The sequence below is a fragment of the Propithecus coquereli genome, unplaced genomic scaffold (genome assembly GCF_000956105.1).
Source record: "Propithecus coquereli isolate 6110/MARCELLA unplaced genomic scaffold, Pcoq_1.0 Scaffold128, whole genome shotgun sequence".
In the NCBI taxonomy this organism is placed as follows: domain Eukaryota; kingdom Metazoa; phylum Chordata; class Mammalia; order Primates; family Indriidae; genus Propithecus; species Propithecus coquereli.
The window spans coordinates 1,623,234-1,642,409 of record NW_012136969.1 but is presented as its reverse complement, the minus strand read 5'-3'; the positions used below and the strand labels follow the sequence as shown (position 1 = coordinate 1,642,409).

General features: G+C 53.4%; 1 protein-coding gene across 1 annotated transcript in view; it reads right to left on the bottom strand.

The window, feature by feature from the left end:
* The window catches only part of COL15A1 (collagen, type XV, alpha 1), a 102,057-nt gene that overhangs the window by 44,795 nt on the left and 38,086 nt on the right, over positions 1-19,176 (bottom strand). The window contains exons 6-13 of the mRNA XM_012638303.1: positions 15,529-15,676; positions 12,182-12,300; positions 9,368-9,502; positions 8,048-8,200; positions 5,964-6,113; positions 5,457-5,600; positions 1,842-1,895; positions 212-271 (exon numbers count right to left, since the gene is read on the bottom strand). Coding sequence (XP_012493757.1) covers positions 212-271; positions 1,842-1,895; positions 5,457-5,600; positions 5,964-6,113; positions 8,048-8,200; positions 9,368-9,502; positions 12,182-12,300; positions 15,529-15,676 — 963 coding nt within the window. The remainder of the gene's footprint in view (positions 1-211; positions 272-1,841; positions 1,896-5,456; positions 5,601-5,963; positions 6,114-8,047; positions 8,201-9,367; positions 9,503-12,181; positions 12,301-15,528; positions 15,677-19,176) is intronic.

The following is a 19,176-nucleotide window of genomic DNA, read 5'->3' as shown; positions in this document are numbered from 1 at the left end:
CTGGGCCATTCCAGGTGCAGAACCTGGAAAAAGTGGATTTGAATAAACTCTGCCCCTGAGCACACTGCAGAGCTCCAGCAGAAGCGGAAAGCCCCGAGTTTCGCTGCAGGGTACTTCGGGGGCTAATAAGAACCCCCAGCCTGTGGCTATTTGGGCTACATCCCTGGTCCCTGCATACTATGCACATGACGAGCCTGGATGGGAATCTCACCGTGGGTCTGGCAGGGGCAGAAGGTTCAGGGGAGCCAGGAAGCCCCTCCCCAGCATCGCCCTAAAGAGAAGAAAATGGTCAGTGAAGCGCTGGTGCTACCATCCCCTCCCCTTTCTGTAGAAACCGTGCTCATCTCTAAGACAGGGATTATGTAGGAGCGAAGAAAGGCACTGTCCTTTACAGAGGCAGCCCAAGGGGGTACCATGTCCCCCCCAGCCCGCGTTTGTTTCTGTACCACGGGGCTGGGGGAGACGGGGTGTGGTGGGAAGAGCTGACCAGTGTGGACGTGCACTGCACACACACAACCCCCCTTGTCACCCAGGCTTCCCCCACCCTGATCTGAACCCTGCCGGAGCACCAGCGTCCAGCCTCGACCCAGCCTCCCTCCTAAGCCTGTCCTGCCCACTCGCTCGGCCCACCAGCCCCCGTAACCCCTCCAGGGCCTTTATTGCTTGCAGGTCTGCCTCCCCGGGACCATGGGCCCCCGGAGGGCAGGCACGTGCCTGAATCACCTCCAGGTCCCAGTGCCTGGCACAGGGCTGGTGCTCAGGAAATGCTTTCAGAGTGACAGAAGCACCCACTGGGGAAGGAGAGAGAGAAAAGGAAAGGAGACAGAGTGGCATCCAGGCGGTTCTGGCTGTCCGAAAGGGTCCAGAGACATGGCTGCCCTGACAAATAAGGGACGGAATGGCCTGAGCCACCAAAAGGAGAGTGGAACTGTTGACAACAAAATCCCAAAACGTGTATTGTGATGCCCCCTCCTGGGGCCTCTTGCTGCACCCCAGAGCCCTGCTGGTATCTGAAGTGGCCAGAGGTGGCCAGAGGCAGAGAGAAGTGAGGACACTGCCCTCCCCGACCCAGCCCTCCCTTCCCAGCACCCCCTGGGCAGACTCAGAGGACCTCCTGCCCCAGAGGACTGCTCCTCTGCAGCCCCCGGAGGTGAGGAGAGGCAAGGGACCAGGCCGGAGTGAGGGGCAAAGGGTGCCCGGAGGCAGCCAAGTTGCTGCCTATGGCCAGAGCAGGCCCCCTGCATGGGATCTCCTGGGGACCACGGGCTGGGGTCACTATGGACACGTCCCCATGGGAATAGTTTAACACCAGCAGTTGTTCTGGTAAAAGGAATTCGATATCTTTCTGTGGGACTGACACCAGACAAAGCATCACCCCATTTCACCCCACCCCGCAGGGTAATCATCACCACCCCACAGATGAAGAAACTGGGGCAAAGAAGAGATAAAGAATTTTCCTGAGATCCTGCGGCTACCGAGAGGCAAACCTAGGTCTGTGGTCCTCGGAAGCTCGTTTGCCTAGCACTTTCCCAGGAAGAAAGTCAGGGGCAGAGTTCGGGCTCAGACACAGAGCACCAGAACCAGAAGGACCCTTCGAGGACACAGAGGGAAACCAAGGCCCTCCACAGTCAAGGGACCTGGCCAAGGTCACTAGGCAGTGAGACAAGACTCAGCCAGAACTGCCCGGTGCTGTTCTCATGACCCTCCCGGGCCCTTGGGTCAGCCTCTCCTGGGCTCAGCCCTCTCACTGCTTCTACTGCCACCTGGATCAGAATTGATTAAATTAACCCAAACAGCATGCTCAGGACACTTGTGTTTTCTGGAATGGTCACAGCACGAACCGTTTCTCCTTTGGGCACAGCCTGTTCTTTCATTCCTGCATGTACTGTTTGAGCCTAAAACAAGAAGATTTGGTTAAAACATGATCACAATGTCTTCGGGACATGGAGCTGCTGAGCTCTGAGGACGTTCGCTGGTCCTGGCCGGTGAGCTGGGGCTTGCACTGGGCCAGAATCGGCGAGCCCTGTGACGAGAGAGGCCATCTTGACTGCAGCGTCCCCTGCAGCGGCAGATAGTAGGCTGCCCGGAAGACCCAGGCATTGGAGTCACCCAGAGCTGACAGTCAGTCTTGTCTCTCACTAGTGCTCCACAACACAGATTTTTAAAATGTATGACTTCATTTTAAGGTCAATGTTCTCCCTATAGTCTCTAAAAGGTTCTAATAGATGAATCAATCCTGAGAAATGTAATGACTTCATTTCGGCCCTGTGGGCTTTGCTAACCAACTTCTGGCTCACGTCTGAAGGTGGTGGCTGTGAGCCATGCAAAAAACCAAAGCAGAAAGTCCAGAGACCAAAGCTCTCAGCCTTACTTGATCCCTGAGGGCTGTGTGACCTTGAGCAAAGCCCTAACCTTCTCTGGGCCCATGTGGCAGAGCCAAGCTTGATGCAACCTCTAACTCACTAAGTTATACTGTGGTGGGTGACTCTGAGATTCAAACTGACCCTAAAGATATTCCAGAGTGGGTGCTCTCTTGATAGTCCCCACTGTGCTTTTAAACTACCTGCTCAGACACCGGGGCCTGTGTTCTGGTCCATCGCAGGTCCCTGCACAGGCGCTTAGTGGCAATCCATCTCCATCAGCATGTGCCAGGAAGAAACACTACCACCATGTCTCCTCTCTCTCTCTCTCCCCCACTTAGATATTTTTTAAAAACCTACTGTAAAAATCACAAGCCCCCATAGCAGAAATCACCAAAATGTATTAAAAAGCTAACAACATCCCTGAGTTCCACCAGTTTGAGGCAACAACTGCTAACATTTACAGAGGGCATTTCCATCCAATGTTTCAGCATGTGCATAATTTTAAATAGTCAAGACCACACGGTATACTCAAGTTTATAACCAGCTTCTTTGACTTAACATTATATGGTAAGCATTTCCCTCATCTTGAAATACTCCTAATAAGTATAATTTCAATAGCTGCATAATGTTCCATTATTTGAATATACTTTATTCAATTAATCCCCCTATTGTTGGCTACCTAAATCATGCCCAATTTTTCTCTATTACGTACAACACTGAGACTAACATCCTTGTTCCTTGTGTACAAATCCTTGCTTTTTTTTTAAATCAGACTATCTCTGTTAGGATCCATTCCTAGAACAGAAGTTTCTGGGTCAACCAGAAGCAGCTTTATGGTTGTTAATATACGTGGACAAAGAGTCTCCCAGCAGCAGCAAACCTCAACACTTGCACCAGCATAGCTGGCCTCACCAGGCCGGCTGCTCGCAGCAGGAAATACAAAGGGTCTAAGGAAGAAACTGACCCAGTTTCTTTAACAAATTCATTGCAAAAGGAAAAAAAAAAAAGGTGGGAAACAATCAAAACTTGAAAGAACTGAAGAGACATGTCAAGCAAATGCAATGTGTAGATCTCTTTTGGGTTCAAATTCAAGCAAACTGTAAAGAGGCATTTTTTAAAAAAACAGCCAGGGTATTAGATAATATGACAGAACCATTGTTGACTTTGTTACATGGATAATGACATAGTGGCTACGATCAAAAAGGAAAAAGAGAAAGGTCCCAGATCAATCTATTAACAATACTCATCGAATTAGTTACGAGTGAAATGACAGTATGTTTGGGATTTGTTTTTAAATATTCTAGCCTTCCCCTCCCCTCCGAACCGGACGGTGACAGGAGGTGGAACAGATGAAGCAAGATTGGCAAAGTGCTGACAATTGTTCAAAGCAAGCGATGGGTATGCGGGGGTTTCATTACACTATTCTAAGCCCTTCTGTACATTTTTTAGATTTTCAATAATAAAAAGGTTAAAAAAAGAACAAAAAAGAACTGGCTCTATCTGCACCTGATGCGGTATTGCTTGGGAGATCTGGCCTCGGTGTTTTGCATGTACCTGGGGTGCAGCGCGGAAGGGCAGGGACTTTGTTTAGGAAGCCCCGGTGTGTGAGCAGGGGCCGCACAGCCAGCTGGCTGATCCCAGAGCTGGCCGCCCTCTGGGATGTCCCAGAGCCCGAAGCCCCAGCCCTTGTGTCTGTCTTACTTAGTCTAGCACTGGACTCGCTGTTTTAAGCTTCCCATGTGTCTCTAATGTGCAACCAGGGTTAAATCCCAGAGTTCTGTTCATCTTCCTTCTTTTATAGATGATGACAGGACCACCACGAGTCAGCAGCACCCCTGAGAGGGGAACTCTGGCCTCCTGGCTCCCCGCCCAGGGTCTCCCACCACGCCACACTCTCTCAGATGAGAACTGCCACAGGGTGAAGCTCAAGAGCGTGAGCTCTGCAGGCCAGCATGCCCGGGTTCAAATCCCCGCTCTGCCTCCTAGAGGCATGCAGCACCGGGCTGCTGACCGCACCTCCCCGAGTCTCACTACCCTCACCTGAAATGGAGATCATTCACCTTACACCAGAGTGCTGGTGGCGGGAATCAGACACTTGGAACACAGGGTGCTTCATCAATGTCAGTTCCGACAGCTTATTTCCTGCCCCTAGACTGCAAGTCTCTTGGGGACAGGAGCGAGGGCATATTCATCCCTGTCTGCAAGTGTCTGGACTGAGGGTCCAGCGCTGCATGTGTCCAGTGGATGGGCGACCCCACGACTGCACGGAGGACAGCTCTCAATAGAGAGACGCAGGAGCGTGATGGCTGCTGGACGAGGCCTCGGAGCAAAGGGCATTCCAGACTCCCCATGGGCTCTCCCGGCCACCTGGCCCACAGCCCCCGCCTCACAGGTCAGTCCCGCAGCACCCTGGCCAGCGGACCACCGCGCCGCAGCTTGAGTGACGGCTTTCCGAGTGTGCGTGACTGAGTGTTGCTCGGGGACTGACGAGCCCCGCTGGTCGCCCGTGGGATGTCTGCCTTTACAAACACGCTCCCATTGGAAGAGCACTTTGCTTCCCTGCTTCACGCAAGCCCAAGCCGAGGGCCAGCTCTGGGTTTCCCGTTTCTAAAAGACAAAGTGACAACCCCAAGTGTGTGCGCCTTCTCTGACTAGACCTCACAGCTGCCCTCTTCTGCAGATTGGGAAACTGAGGCCCAGAGAAATTGAAGGATTTGCTTAAGGTCACACAGTTACAGCCCAGAATCACAGAAAACGGGTGCTGGTGGGGACGTCCATCCCTTCTACTGCAAGACTCTGCCACACCTCAAAGTCAGCGTTTACCTCCTGGAGCAGCCCTGCCTGTTAGAAAGAGCTCACTTCGATCCACAGGGCAGCTTGGGACGCAAAGCTCCACTTTTACCTTTTTCCTCTACTGACCGCACTCTCCTCCAGAGTGCCCCAGGTTGAAGGCCCTCGGATGCCCAAATTTACAAACCGAAATGCAAACCCACCTCTAAGAAACCCAGGGCCGGCCCCTCCCGCAACTCCAGCCTGTGTCTCTCTCCCCTGTGAGCTCTGCCCAGCCTGGTCTTTACGCCTCTACCCGCTCACCAGAGTGACCGCTCTTTCGGGAGCCGCTGTGGGGACGGGGAGGGGTGGCCCGTCGGGGGGAGCGCTGCCGGGCTCCTCGCCCCCCGCCATGGTGAGGGGCTCCTCCGTTGTGGCTGTGGCCAAGCCGTCTTCATCGCCAGGGCCCTGAACACAAAACCAACACGAGGCATCACCCCGCCTTGCCGGGGAGTTGTGGAAACTACCATTTCTGTGATGCCAGCCCCATCTCAAAGCACGTTCCTACCTACCACCGCCATTCCCCCAGCGGAAGCAGACTCGCACCTCCCCTCTGAGGCCTCAGCTCCTCCCAAGTCTGAGAAAGTTCCCCTTGCACAAAGCTAGGAGGGGACAGGCCGGGACAAAACCCAGCGCCTGTCCCCGGCACAGCCCTGCCCTGCCGCTGGCGCCCACCCAGAGGCACGCTCGGAGCGAGTGCACCGGCCTCCGCGAAGGCCAGAGACGGCTTCCGTCTCCCTGACCTGCCTCTCCCCCGTGAGCCACACTTACAGAAGTCACCGCTTGCCCAGGGGCTGCTGTGGGTGTGAGGGGGCCCAGGCCATCTGTGGGGACCCCACTGGCTTCCTCATCCTCAGAAGTGCTGAGGAGCAATTCTGTCACAGCTGCAGCTGTTGTCGAACTTTCTTCACCGTTTGGACCCTGAAAAAAGACTGGCATGAGGTGTTGTGCCCCTTCGCCACGTCCCTGGCTCGGCGGTGGTATGTGGCCACAGGCCGGAAGCCACCAGGCCCTCAGGTGACTCCATGACTCCGTTGACTTTGCTCATCCAGGACCACACTTCAGCCCACAGACCCCTGAGCTCCAGGGTTAGAGTGCACCTCTCAAGGCGTCCCCCAGCACAGCTCTGCCAAACTTCTCTGGCCTTAACTTACACACCTCCAGTAACGGGGAGCTCACCACCTCTACAGGTAGTCTTTCTCTTTCCAGACAGTCCTGCTGGGCAAATTCTAGTTTCTACTGAGCTAAGACCTGGTAGAACTGGAACCGATCCCTGGCCTTCCCACCCTGTGATAAGTGCTTTGCCTTTAAAGAAAGGGGAGGAGGGGGAGGGAGAGAATGGGGGAGGGATGGAGAGGAGAGAAAGAGGGGGAGGGAGAAGAAGAGGAGGAGGAGAAGAAGGAGAAAAAGAAAGGGAAGAGGAAGGAGAAGGAGAAGCCCACCCCGTTCATAGACACAAGCCATACTAATGCCCAGCGGCCGGAGAGCGCCATCAGCTGGCCAGTGGGTGTCCTCCCCACTGCGACATCTCCCTGCACGGATGCTAGACCAGAGCCAGAGGCTGCCTGACCAGCCAGACGACTGGGGGAACAAGTGTGTGCAGTGACCTCAAAGGCCAGGGTTGTTGATCCCTGACGACATGATGGCCCCAGCCACGCACTCCCTCGGCGGCTGCTCGTTCAGTGTCTACCGTTTGTCAGGAATGACGTCCGTCAGTGAACAAGATACCGTGTGTGTGATCCCTGTCCTCGCAGAGCTCACATGCTGGTAGGGAGCCAGACATGAACTATTTACCAAGCTCATTATCAATCACAGTTATGACGAGGCCCTCCAAGGACCAGGGCGGGGAGGCCTCGCAATCTGGGGCATCTTCTGAGGAAGTGGTGTTTGTGCCGGACTCTGAAGGATAAGCAGGGACGAAAAGGAGGAGGGAGTATTGTGGGTGAGGGGAAGGGGCATGATGGAGAGGCTGGAAGGAGGTCAGCGAGGCCGCAACGCCGGAGCCGGGGAGAAAGGGGCCTGGCCGGGGAGCTGGGTCTGCAGGCAAGGCCGGTGGGAAGCTTCCAAGCACGGGGCTGATGCACCACAGAGAAGTTGTGGCGGCGGCGGGGGGACTAAGCAGGGCCCTCAGCAATGGCCAGGGCTGGGCACGCGGTGACTCAGTGTAGGGGCCAGCTCTGGATAAGGACAGAGCAGGCGGCTCACGACGTGTTTAGGCAGAAAAATCAACAGGAAGACGCTTGATGGGATGTGGGACTTAAGGAAGAAGGAAGAGAGTTCTGGATTAGGCAACTGGGGGGCAATGGCCCCACTCATGCGAAGTGGGAACACAGGAGAAGCGGGAATGAGGAGTTTGGCTCTGACACTGTTGTTTTGGAAGAACTCGAGTGTGTCCATAACAGGGACACCAAAGGGACAGACTTGCAGAGTGCCTCGGAATGCTGGTGTCCCCTTCAGGAGCCGGGTGTGGTGTCTCTGCACCACTTGAGGAGAGGCCTGGGAAGGCCTGGTCATGCCCTTTGGCCCTTGCTGGGGCCTGCCTGCCCACACCCTGACCCACCACCTGCTGACAGCCGCCGTGCCTCCGGCCCTTCTTCCACCCACAGCCCTCCATGGTTGCTCTGGCTGCCAGCCCCTGCGGGTGCTCCGACCCCCCAGCCCCCTGGGCCCAGCTCCCCACTGGCCTCGGGGGCTTCTTCACACCCCTGCCCAGGCCTGGCACACTCCACCCACCCCCGAGAGAGCTTTTGGTCACAGAGGTCCCCCCAGGCTGTTCTGGGTTTGCTGCGCAGAATGGAGCCCACACTCTGAGAAGGCCGGTAGCTGATCCCGCCCATGACCTTGATGCTGCTTACCGGAGTGACCTCTTCACTGGGGGGCTGGGTGGCCTGTAAAAGGGCCAGGCCCCCGGTGGGCACACTGCCGGGCTCTGTCTCCCCAGCAGTGCTGGTGGGCACCTCGGCCTCCTCTGCTGCTGTTGCCGCAGACCCCTCTTCATCGTCCAGACCCTGGATAGAAAGAAAGATGGCAGGGCAGGACCCTGATCCACTGCACCACGGCTGGAGGAGCGGACGACCAGGGCCCTCCTGCACTGCATCCTGCTGTCCCTTACCTTCAAAGCACCCGCACATCCAGGACCTGACTTCAGGTCGCAGCCCTCAGTGGGGCATCCGTACAGAAACCAGCCAGGGTGCGAGCCGGACCCGGCACCCCCACCCTTGGGATGGCTGCACCCAGCTCCCCCCACCAGCCTCTGTCCACCACTGCAGAGAGTGCAGCTCTGTGCTTGAGTCACTGTGTTGGGACAGAAACCCAGGTCCTCAGACTCCATAGCTGTGCTGTTGAAGGAGTCGTCTACATCCATTGACCACTGCTTGGTCACGCACGGTCATGTTTACAAATTCGATGGACGCTTTCAATCCCTTGCTCACCGGGACTTCACTGCTGAGCACGCCCCAGAGCAAGCTACCGCCACCACTCACCTGCGCTCCCACGCGGCCGCAGCACATCCACTCAGCAGCAGTCGGGGGGTCGTTCTGGAATTCTCATCTGACTACATCACTTCCTCGATTCAGACCTTCAGCAACTCCCCACGCCTGCTGAGCCACCCCGCAAGCCCTCTATGTCCTGAGAAGCCTCTCCAGCCACACGTCCCCTCCCTGCTCATACCTGGCCGCAGGCGCACTGCACGTCCATAGGCTCTAGGCCTTTGCTCCTGCCAGCCCCTGCAGGGACACCTGTCTCCCTCCCATCTGCTGGGCTACTCCTGCCCATCCTCCTGGGCTCGTCTGCGGCCTCCTTTCCCAGGGGGGCTTCCTTGACCCCCAGTCTGGGTTCTAGTCCCCTTTTTTGTGCTGCCTGAACACCTGTGCTTCACCCACCACTTACCACTGCGCCTCTTACCACCCTGTCCCTAGGAACTGGGTCATTCCTTTTTACTATCCATCCCTGCAACCAGGCCTAGTGCCCAGCACCGCACCGCACCCTGCAAACGTCCGCTGAATGAGTCAGTACGTGCCTCGGCCTTCTACTCAGTGCCTGCTCGGACGCGGCCCCACAGGACTGTCACTGTGCATTTTGCAGACAGATGAGGAAGGTCAGCGACTGCTCCCACCCAAGCTGATCCCCGTGCCCCGGAAACAGGTGAAGGGGAGCATGCACTCTGAGCTCCTTACTGGAGTGACCCCTTCTCCGGGTTTCTGGGTGGCCATGGAGAGGGTTGGTCCCCCAGTGGGCACACTGTCAGCCTCCGCTTCCCCGGCAGTGCTGATGGGCACCTCAGCCGGCCCTGCTGCTGTTGTTGCTAAACCCTGCAAACAAAGACATCATGAGAGACCATGTCACTGGGCCCTCGGCCTGATCCATGTGCCCATGGCTGGAGAGAACAGACTGCTTGGGCTCCTTCAGCAACCTGCACTTCTGTAGCTTCTTCACTAAGGACTTTCATATCTACAACTTCATGAATCCAGGGACAGGAGAGACCACCCAGGCACCCATGCCTTGTGTTTGATTCCAAGCACCTGTTTGCATCTCCAGTGGCAGGGAGATCACTGCTCCTAAGTCAGCCTGCTCCAGCTCCAGATACTTCTACTGAGACACATCAGCCCTGCGACCTCCCCATGTGCCCATTCCAAAGCCATCAGAGCAATGTCTTCGCCCATGGTGATGCTTCCAGGATGGGCAGGCAGCACCTCCACCCTCCTCAGCCTTCTGCAGACCAGACTCTCTGCCTTCTCTCTTTCCCTATGACTCAGTTTCCTTTGGGAAATGCACAGGCAGATTCTCTGAAGGTTACACAGCCAATGGGGAGAATGGAAAGAGACAGTGGCTTTGTCTGCTATTTTCACCAAACTATGTTTTATCTCCATTTTCCAAAGTTCTGGGGATTTTTTTTGTTTGTTTGTTTTTGCAAAAAAGTAGTTCTTTTGTACGCTATAAACACTAGGCTGATCAAAATTAGACAGATTTCCTTGCAGGACTTCTCAGAGCCTATAAAAAGGGGAGTGTAGGGTGGAGCATTTCCCAAACTTATTTGACCACAGAGGCCTTTTTCCACGAAACATATGAAATCCTTGCAGAATTAATGTCCCAAAAAACAGATGGAAGAAAGATGATATCACAGGATGTTAAAATGAGATTCTTTCTGAATTAACATTAGCTAAAGCCCCAAGGTCAAGTACAATTCCACAGGTAACCTCCACATGCTAAGAGACAATTAAATCACACCAGTTCTACCTGCGTCAGCCCATCCCCTACCTCCAGGCTGCACAAGAAAAGGCGCAGGATTCATTTTGGAGTTGAGCGCTTCAGAGTAAGAATTCCCATGGAGAGAATTTTCAGTGTGCTGTGGCTGTTCTCCTCCCTCTCCCGACTCCAGACCATTTGATGAGCTGGCTATGTACTCCTTGGGATTTGGGAGACATGGGGACTGTGTCTGAATTTCTCCAGGGAAAGACAAAGGTGAGAACAGGGAGCCATCTAGACCCAGAGTGGGGACTGAGGGAGAGAGAGAAAGAGAGGAGGAGAGGGAGGCAGAAGGGGAGAGGATCTGTCTTGCAGTTTTACTGGAGATAGGCAAGACATAAGCCCTCCAAAGGGAGCTGGCTAAAGCCCTCTTGAAAGGGCCTGTACCCTAAGCACCATCTGAGGGTCAGGGCACCCGGCAGTGGGTGGAAGCCCAGGCAGAAGTTACAAGGCCAACCAAGGAACTTCTGTCCTAGATCCCCTGCAGGGGGACCTCTGAGGAATCACAAAAGCCCCCATGAGGGAAAGATCCAGCAATCAGGCATCTTACACACTGAAAGCCTGGATCACAATTTGACCAGCCATGTACAACCGTGCCCTTTTGTCCAGGTGGGCCAGACCCTGCCAATGCTACAAACAGCCCTAGGAGAGGGGAGGTCAGGGGGAGTGGGGAGGAGAAAGAAGTAAAAAAGGAGAGAGGAAACCCCTAACCATGCTTCTCTTTCCCAGCAGTTCCTGATCTATAGCAGGCCTGAGTATGGAAGGGGAGAAACGGTATTTTTTGTTGAATTTTTGATATTATGCTGGGCTGGACTTTTTTTTTTTGAGACAGAGTCTCACTCTGTTGTCCTGGCTAGAGTGAGTGCCGTGGCATCATCCTAGCTCACAGCAACCTCAAACTCCTGGGCTCAAGTGATCCTACTGCCTCAGCCTCCCGAGTAGCTGGGACTATAGGCATGTGCCACTGTGCCTGGCTGATTTTTTTTTCTATATATTTTTAGTTGTCCAGATAATTTCTTTCTATTTTTTTTAGTAGAGACGGGGGTCTCGCTCTTGCTCAGGCTGGTCTCGAACTCCTGAGCTCAAACAATCCGCCTGCCTCAGCCTCCCAGAGTGCTAGGATTATAGGCGTGAGCCACCGCGCCCAGCCTGGGCTGGACTTTTAAAGTATTGGGAAAATAGACTCTCACCAGATAGTGACTGAGAGACTTATGAGAACTGTCTGAGTTTTCATATCAGGGTAGGGGAAGGAATGGGCTGGCATTGTGGGTTTTCAGCAGGGGCCCTTGTGAGAAAACTACTTACGCTTTAATTTTCATCCCACTTATCCAGCATTTCACAAAATGGGCTTTGCAAGTGTAAAAACCAATCAACAAACGATAGCGTGGACACAGCTGCAGTTAATCCAATCCTATCTTGAAGGGGGCTCTAAGGGCTGGTGAAGCTGTTCACCTTCACAACTGAGCAGGAGGGAGGGGGGACCATGGTGAGGGGGACACTCAGTGCTGGGCAGGTGTGAGCACCAGTGCACACTGGTGCACCCGCTGGTCCTGGAGCATCCCTGGAGAGCCCTGGAGCGCTGGGACTCTTGCCTTCACTGCACCACGAGGACTGTGGCAGTCTTGAGGACACTCAACTAAAACCCTCATGGTTCTCTGCAGCATTTAGTAAAAGTCATCATCAAGTTTGAAGTAAGCGAACGAGTTTACGACTGGCTTAACAAATGAAATTTACCATTCACTCACCTTTTCTTCAATGATGTCAAGGGAGGCCCCATCCCCTGAGCCCGAGCCAGTATCAGTAATGGGGTCACCATCCACAGCATGAACCCCCTCCAGGGTGTCATTCAGCATCTGGCCAGACCCTACGGGAAGCAGGCATTCTGTAATCAAAAACTGCATTTTGCAGTCTTGGAAAAGAACGAGGTATTTCTTCACCTATTAACTTGCAGGGATTTCCATGACACGGTAATACGGGATTAAGAGGAAAGGAACTGACACGGAGGACGACATGCGCAGCAAGGCAGTAGGGTATGGTGGTCTCCACTGGGGGCTCTGGCACCCCCTGCTGGCCTGGAATCCCGCTTAGCCTGCGCCTCAAATTCCTGATCTATAAATGGGTGATTATAATAATTCCTATCTCCTAGGGTTATTTTGAGGATTATGTGTCACAAGGATTAAATAAATTAATGCAAGAAAAGCAGCGAAGAAAGCCCCTGGCATATAGTAAGCAATTGATAAATGTTCATTGTCCACGTGGTTCTGTATTTGTAAAGTAGAAAAAAAACTAAGAGTTTACATGCTTTATCATTGTTACATATAATTCTTATGTAACGTTTTCATGTTCTGTAATGATTGTATAACATATATAATATACACGTACGTATACATGGATATGTGTGTCCATGTATTCAGATTTGTATATATGCTTTGCTAAACCACACTGCTGAGTGTCAGTGTCTTCCAGGGGACAGGAGTGGAAGAAAAGAAAACTATTACTTTTCTGGTTCATACAACTGTGCATTGATTGACTTGTTACCACATGCACATACTTCTTTTGCAATTTAAAAAGCAAGTGGAGTCCTGACCAAAGAAAAAGAAGTTATACTCCCATGAATGCCCGTCTGCTAGGGTCTGGGCCCATGTCCTCCCTCAGGTAACCCTCCTGCTGGCCCACCTGTCCTGTCCTCCGGGACCCATCCCACACCCTCACTGCCCCTGTCTGCCTGGGCAGAGCCTGGGTGGGGATCCCACGTTTTGAATCCCCACTATCACCACAAGGCATGTGTGTCCTGCCTGATCCGCACATTAACACCTTATTATTAACACCATTGTGCAGAGGAGGAACAAGGTCCTGAAGAGAGCAAGTGGCTAGGAAGGTCCCAGAAGATAGGTCCGCCTGTCCCAGGGCCAAGCCCTTCCCGCACATGCCACCTCCGTGCTCTCGCTGGTCCTGTGGTCCCAACAATGCTGGGTGATTTGCTGACTCTCCAAAGGCCACCGACCTGCTGAACGCCCGGGAGCGCACGGCCCCGCCCCGCACCTGCCGCAGGCTCGCGTCCTCCCTGCTCTGACCACCAGGGGGTGCTGTGGGAGCAGCCCGCGGGCCCCAGGCCTTTGAGCCCTGACCCCGTTGGGGAGGAGGGGAGGTGGCCTCTTGCAGCGGCTGTCCGGGAAGCGATGGAATACAAATATCAGGGGGTTTTCCCTAGCCAGGCATGGCGTTCGGGATGCAGGCTCCTCTCTCTCACCATCTGGGCTGTCTACCCTCCCATGAAGAGAAGGAACCTTTCAGCCAGCTCCGTTGTTTCCCTGTGGCCTTTTGTCCTCCAGATAAGCAGTGTAGCTAATCCTGGAGCAGGCGGAGCTGTGCTCAGATCTGAGTCCCGTCCCCACGTGGATCTGACCTCCTCAGTCTAGGAAAGCCCCAGCCCCTCCGCCTCTGCCCGCACCTCACCCCAGCTCAGAGATCCTGATTCCACCCATGAGAACAGCATTCGCAATCCACAAACCGCTTCCACGACCGCAGCCAGATTCAGCCCTCTCATCCGCCAGGGAGGCAGGGATTTTAACACTCTCAGCACAGTCAAGGAATCTAAAGCTTGGACACGTTCAGCAAATAGGTGGCTGAGCAGGGCTTTCAGCCAGATTGTCTGACTCTTCCCAGAGGCATTCTGTCCGCAGCCGCACCCTGCCCCCTTCTGTCCTGCCTTTACTAAATTATTGTACAATCTTTTCTCCCTAGTGCTCTATACCTTCTATTACCCACAGACTTCCCAAGTTTAGTTGTTAAAGTAACATTCATTAACTGATGGCAGAAGCAAAAAGAACAATGATAAATATTATTGTAGAATACTTGTAAAATACAGAAGTACAATAAAAAAAAAAACACCCATAATCCCACCACCCAGAGACACCAGCTCATATCATTTTGATGTCTATTACATCTAATACGTAATATATCTAATACACACACACATTGCTCTACCTAGCTATATGCAAATAGCTATAAATAACATATATTCAAAATTAGGGTCATAGCACACATAGTTTCAAAGTCTGCTTTTTTGGTGGAATATACCATGAGCATGTCCCTGGGTCATTAAATCTTCCGCATGAGCAATGTCAAGGCCGTACACACGAATGAAGTAGAATTTGCCCAGCCAACCCCTGCTATGGGCAGTTGGGGTTGTTTTTGCTCCTAAGAACAGTGCTGCTAGGAATGATCTTGTGCGATCAGTGCTCTGGCCTTGGCTGTGACTTTGGTCTGAAATAACTGCCCCTCTGAGAAAGGACAGAAAACACTGGAGATCTCAGGCCTTGGGCACACGTCAAGCTGCTGCCTGGGGGATCTCACTGATGTTTGGGCTTTTGCTGGTGCTCTCTGCACAGGCAGAGGAACAACAGGCAGGGGCCACAGCCCGGACGGGGAGCCAGGCAGCCAACTCTCCCCCCAGGACCTGGCACTGACCTGCTGGGTGACCAGAGAGGTCCCTGTCCGTCTGTGGCCATCAGTTTCTCATGTGTGCCACACAGGAGTTTAGCTGACCCGATCATCTGAGCATCAGAGAGTTTGGGGCAAAGGTCAGAAAGGGTGGGGATTCTGGAGTCAGGCCTGGGCTCTGGGCTGTGTGACTGTGGGCACGTCCACCGCTTAGCTGTTCCAAGTGTCAGTTTTTCCACCTACGCAGTTGTGGCTGGTGGCTAGTAATATTGACTAGGAGGTATGTTGTCAGGATTGTAGACGAGGTGTGTAAACACTTGGCACACAGTAGGTGCTCGATCAGCAGCAATGATTATTACAAGCTTTTCTGTTAAACCCCAGAAGGGGTAGTGTCTGGGGGTTAAAAGCTCAGGCCTCTGAGATCAAATGCCAACTCTGCCATTCATAAGCCACACAGTCCTGTCTGGGTTACTTAACTTGTCTGTGACTCAATTTCCTCATCTTGTCTATAAAATGAGGATGGATATTATCCATCCGACCCTTTAGGGCTGAGGGGAAAGTTAAATGAGATGCTGTATGTCACATACATAGCCCACATAGTAATCACTCCGTAAAAGGCCACTATGCACAAACGTGCATCAGGACTCGCCTTCTTCGGGGCTGCTGTGCTGGACGACACTCACGTTGGTGGTTTCCGGGGTCCCCTCAGGTACAGGCTCACCAGAAAGCTCCGTGTCCTCAGGGGGGGAGGGTGGAGTTGGAGGTGTGTTTATGGGTTCAACTTTTGCTTCCTGAGGCTAAAGGGAGAAGAAAATGAGACGCAAAATGATTTACTTAGTAATAAAGAGGAAAAAATGACAGTGAATATCACTGGAGAAAATAATCAATCTACAAAGTGCTAAATAAACCCAGAAGAAAGCCTAGACCTGCCTGTTGTGTACCTGGGCAATCACTACACCTCCTGGGGCCTGAAAGAGGTGCAAGTAGAGGTAGTTAAATTCTGTTCGGTTTACAATGAGATTCTACTCATCTCAGCCAAGCTCTTTGTGCACAGAGACCACATTTCTGTGACCCCCAAATCCCAGGCCAGCACAGAGAAAGTGCACAGTAAAGATCTGTTCGATGGGGGAATGAGCGAATAAATGAAGGAACAAATGAACGAACTGGGTTGCACTCGGTAAACACCATATAACTTTGATCCCCACTGTGCCCTGGTCCTGAACACCTATGACAATGAAAATTGGGTAGGGTTTCCTTCCAATGAATCTTCAGCATCTGTATAGCTTTTCCAAAGCTAGCCAATGTCTTAACCAACTTCACCAACTAGGGAAAAACAAATGAAAACCCAACAGTTGGAAACACAGAGCAGTTTGGAGTTCCAGGCAGAAATCCTGATGTGGGCCTCAAAAGTCATGACATTGCTACCCAGGTAGCAGCTCACGAGACCCAGGGCTTGCCAGCGTTCCAATGGTCTCGTCACTCCCTAAGCTCGAGGGGCTGGGGATGAATGGAAGAGTCCTGCTGACCAGTGTGGGGCTTGTGGTGTGAACAGAAACAAATCTGCGTTTTGATGCTGAGATTTCAGGGTTTATTTGTTACCACAGCATCACTTCCCCATCCTGACTAATAACAGAAGGTTATTTCCTTAATGCCAGAATCTAGTGTATCGACAATGACTCTCCGGTCCACCAGGACAAGGAGGACTCGTAGGAGCCCCATAATGTAGGATTTAATGGTTCATTCCTGCAGTCAGGCTCAGATCAAGCCCCAGCTCTCCACTTATCAGCCAGGTTACGTTAGGCGAGTCACGTAACCTCACTGAGCCGCAGCCTCCCCCTCTGTAAAATTGAAGACAATAATGACTTCTCAAAGGTAGAAAATGCACGGAAAGGCTAAGCTCACCTTTATTTTTCGTCACAAATATTCCATATTCATTACTGAAAACACTCCAAGTGCAAATGAGAAAAAAGAGAAAACAATCACCTTGAATATCAACACCCAGAGAAAAATCACTATCGATTTTATTATGCTGTAAAGTCTTCAGGGCGGAGGTGGGAAGAGAGGCTTCAAGGAGTTGGGCCTTGAAGAATGAGCAGTTTCAGAAAATAGGGGTGGAGAGAGGGGTTGGTGGAGGTCAAGGCCCAACAGCTTGAGCTTGGCAGGAGCGCGGGGCTGGGGGAAGAAAGCCGCAGAACAGAGCCCTGGAGGCAGAGGAGGGAGGGCTTGTCCTTTGGTGGGAAGTATGGGCTTGGACCCAGGACAAGGACAGCCACTGTGGGGTATTAGGTGAGGGAGTGGAGGGGGCAGCTGCATCCTTTGCAGAGTCCAGCCTGGTGGCAGTGTGAGCATGGATTAGGGGGTTGAGGTTAGGACCAGGAGACTGGGGGTGGCACTAAGGAAGCCACGTGAGGCAGGAGCTAAGGCGGCGATGGGCGCAGAGAGCAGGCACCACCCCAGGAGAGGGCGAGAAGAAGACCAGGCAGGATGTTCATCTAGCAGGTGAATAAGGACCCCTGGCCCAGGAGGTTCCTCTCCTCTCCCTGTGAGGGGTCCGGGCAGGAGCCGCTTCACTATAGTTTCCTGATGGTGCCAAGAAAAAGTCCCTGAGAGCTCATCTCTAGCCTGAAGTGAGGCTGCTGGAGGCTGAAGCAATGTTGCTTTTTAAGGCATCTGGGCTTTGGGATAAGGCTGGCAGGGCAGACGAGGGTTCAGGAAACACAGGAAGACAAGGCATCATCGGTGGGCTGAGCTCCGTAACCCAGGGCGGCCAGAGTCGGGTCTGTGTGAAATCACCGGCCCCAGGCCATCGGCCAAGAACTTCCTTTGGCAAACTCCCCACAAGGCAGCCACAGCCTCGAGGGCAGAACAGGACTCTGCTGAGTTGACCCTCGGTAGTGAGGGTAAGGTGTCCTGCCTCAAACACGTGGCTGTTGGTTTTGGGGGGTTGACATGGACGGAGAGCCAGTGTGGCTTGGGACAAAATAGGAATCTCAGATCTTAGTAAGAGTTTTGTTGTAGAAAGTGTTGCAATTTGCTGATCCCACATCATATTCACACAAACAGATTGACTCCTTCAACACATATTTTTCAAGGCCCTACTGTGTGCTTGGTCCTTGGCTGAACGCTGGGGACACAGAAATAAATAAATAGAATGGAGTGTCTGTCCTCAAACTGTCAGACGTTGGAGGAGGCACAAACCCAGACCCAGACCAGACACAACTAACCGTGATTTGTTATGACACGCAGGGTAGTGGAAGTGACGGCCAAGTGCGGGAGGGGGTTGGCAATGGTGGCCTCCCAGGAGGGGACGTGGACAGACCTGAAGCCTGAGTAGGAACCTGCCAGGCAGAGAGCGGGGTGGGGAAGGGCCCTCCAGGCAAACAGAAGCATGAACTAAGGCAGGGTCTGGGGAGAAAGTGCTCAGCGTGTGGGGGGAACTGAGCACGTGGGTGTGGTTGGAAGGGAGGCCCTGGCTGCGGACCGAGTCACCTGCAGAGCTTTGTCAGCGCAGATTCCTGGACCTCACTCCCGACCTGCTGAATTCGAATGTGCAGGTACGTAGCCCGGGCAAGAATCTTTCTCTAAAGACCTCCCCACAACCACCCCCCGACTCTCCACGTACACACAGGTGGCTCTGATGTGCAGCCAGAGCTGAGAACCACTGGGATGTTAACCGCAACTCAGCATAAGACAGACCTTTCCCGAAATGCAAAGAATTGGATAGCAGGGACTCTGACCCTGTGGCGAAGAGGGCGAGAAGGGGCAGATTTTGTAGTCCCTGACCATCAGACAGTCCGAGATTCAGGCTGCTGGCGACGCTCGTGTCTCAGAGGGTGGCAGGCTGGAAAGGCTGAGCATGAGGAAGTGAGAGTCATTCCAAGAACGAAGCCAGACAGAGAAGGGAGGGGACTGTCTGAGCCGAAGAGGGAAATTCCCTGTCCTGGAGGGTGGCTACCAGAGAGAGCCGCGGGGCCCTTCCAGGAGCTGATAAAGGGGGGAGTCCCCAGCTCAGGGGTGGCGTGACTGGGAGCCACCTGGGCCCAGAGCTGGAAACCTGGCTCTGCCAACTTCAGGCTGGACCACTTGGGCAACGCCGTCCACTGCTGTACGCCTTGGTGCCCTCTTGGTAGAACAGACCCACAATGCATCCCTGCAGAGGAGACTGAAGGGAAGGTGAGCACCTGGAAGAGCATGACCCACAGCACAGATGGAGGGGCGCACGCAGAAGGGATTCTGATGGCCGCCAGCCCCAGAGCCACAGCCGGGCAGTGCTCTTAAGGACTGAGGACAGCCACAG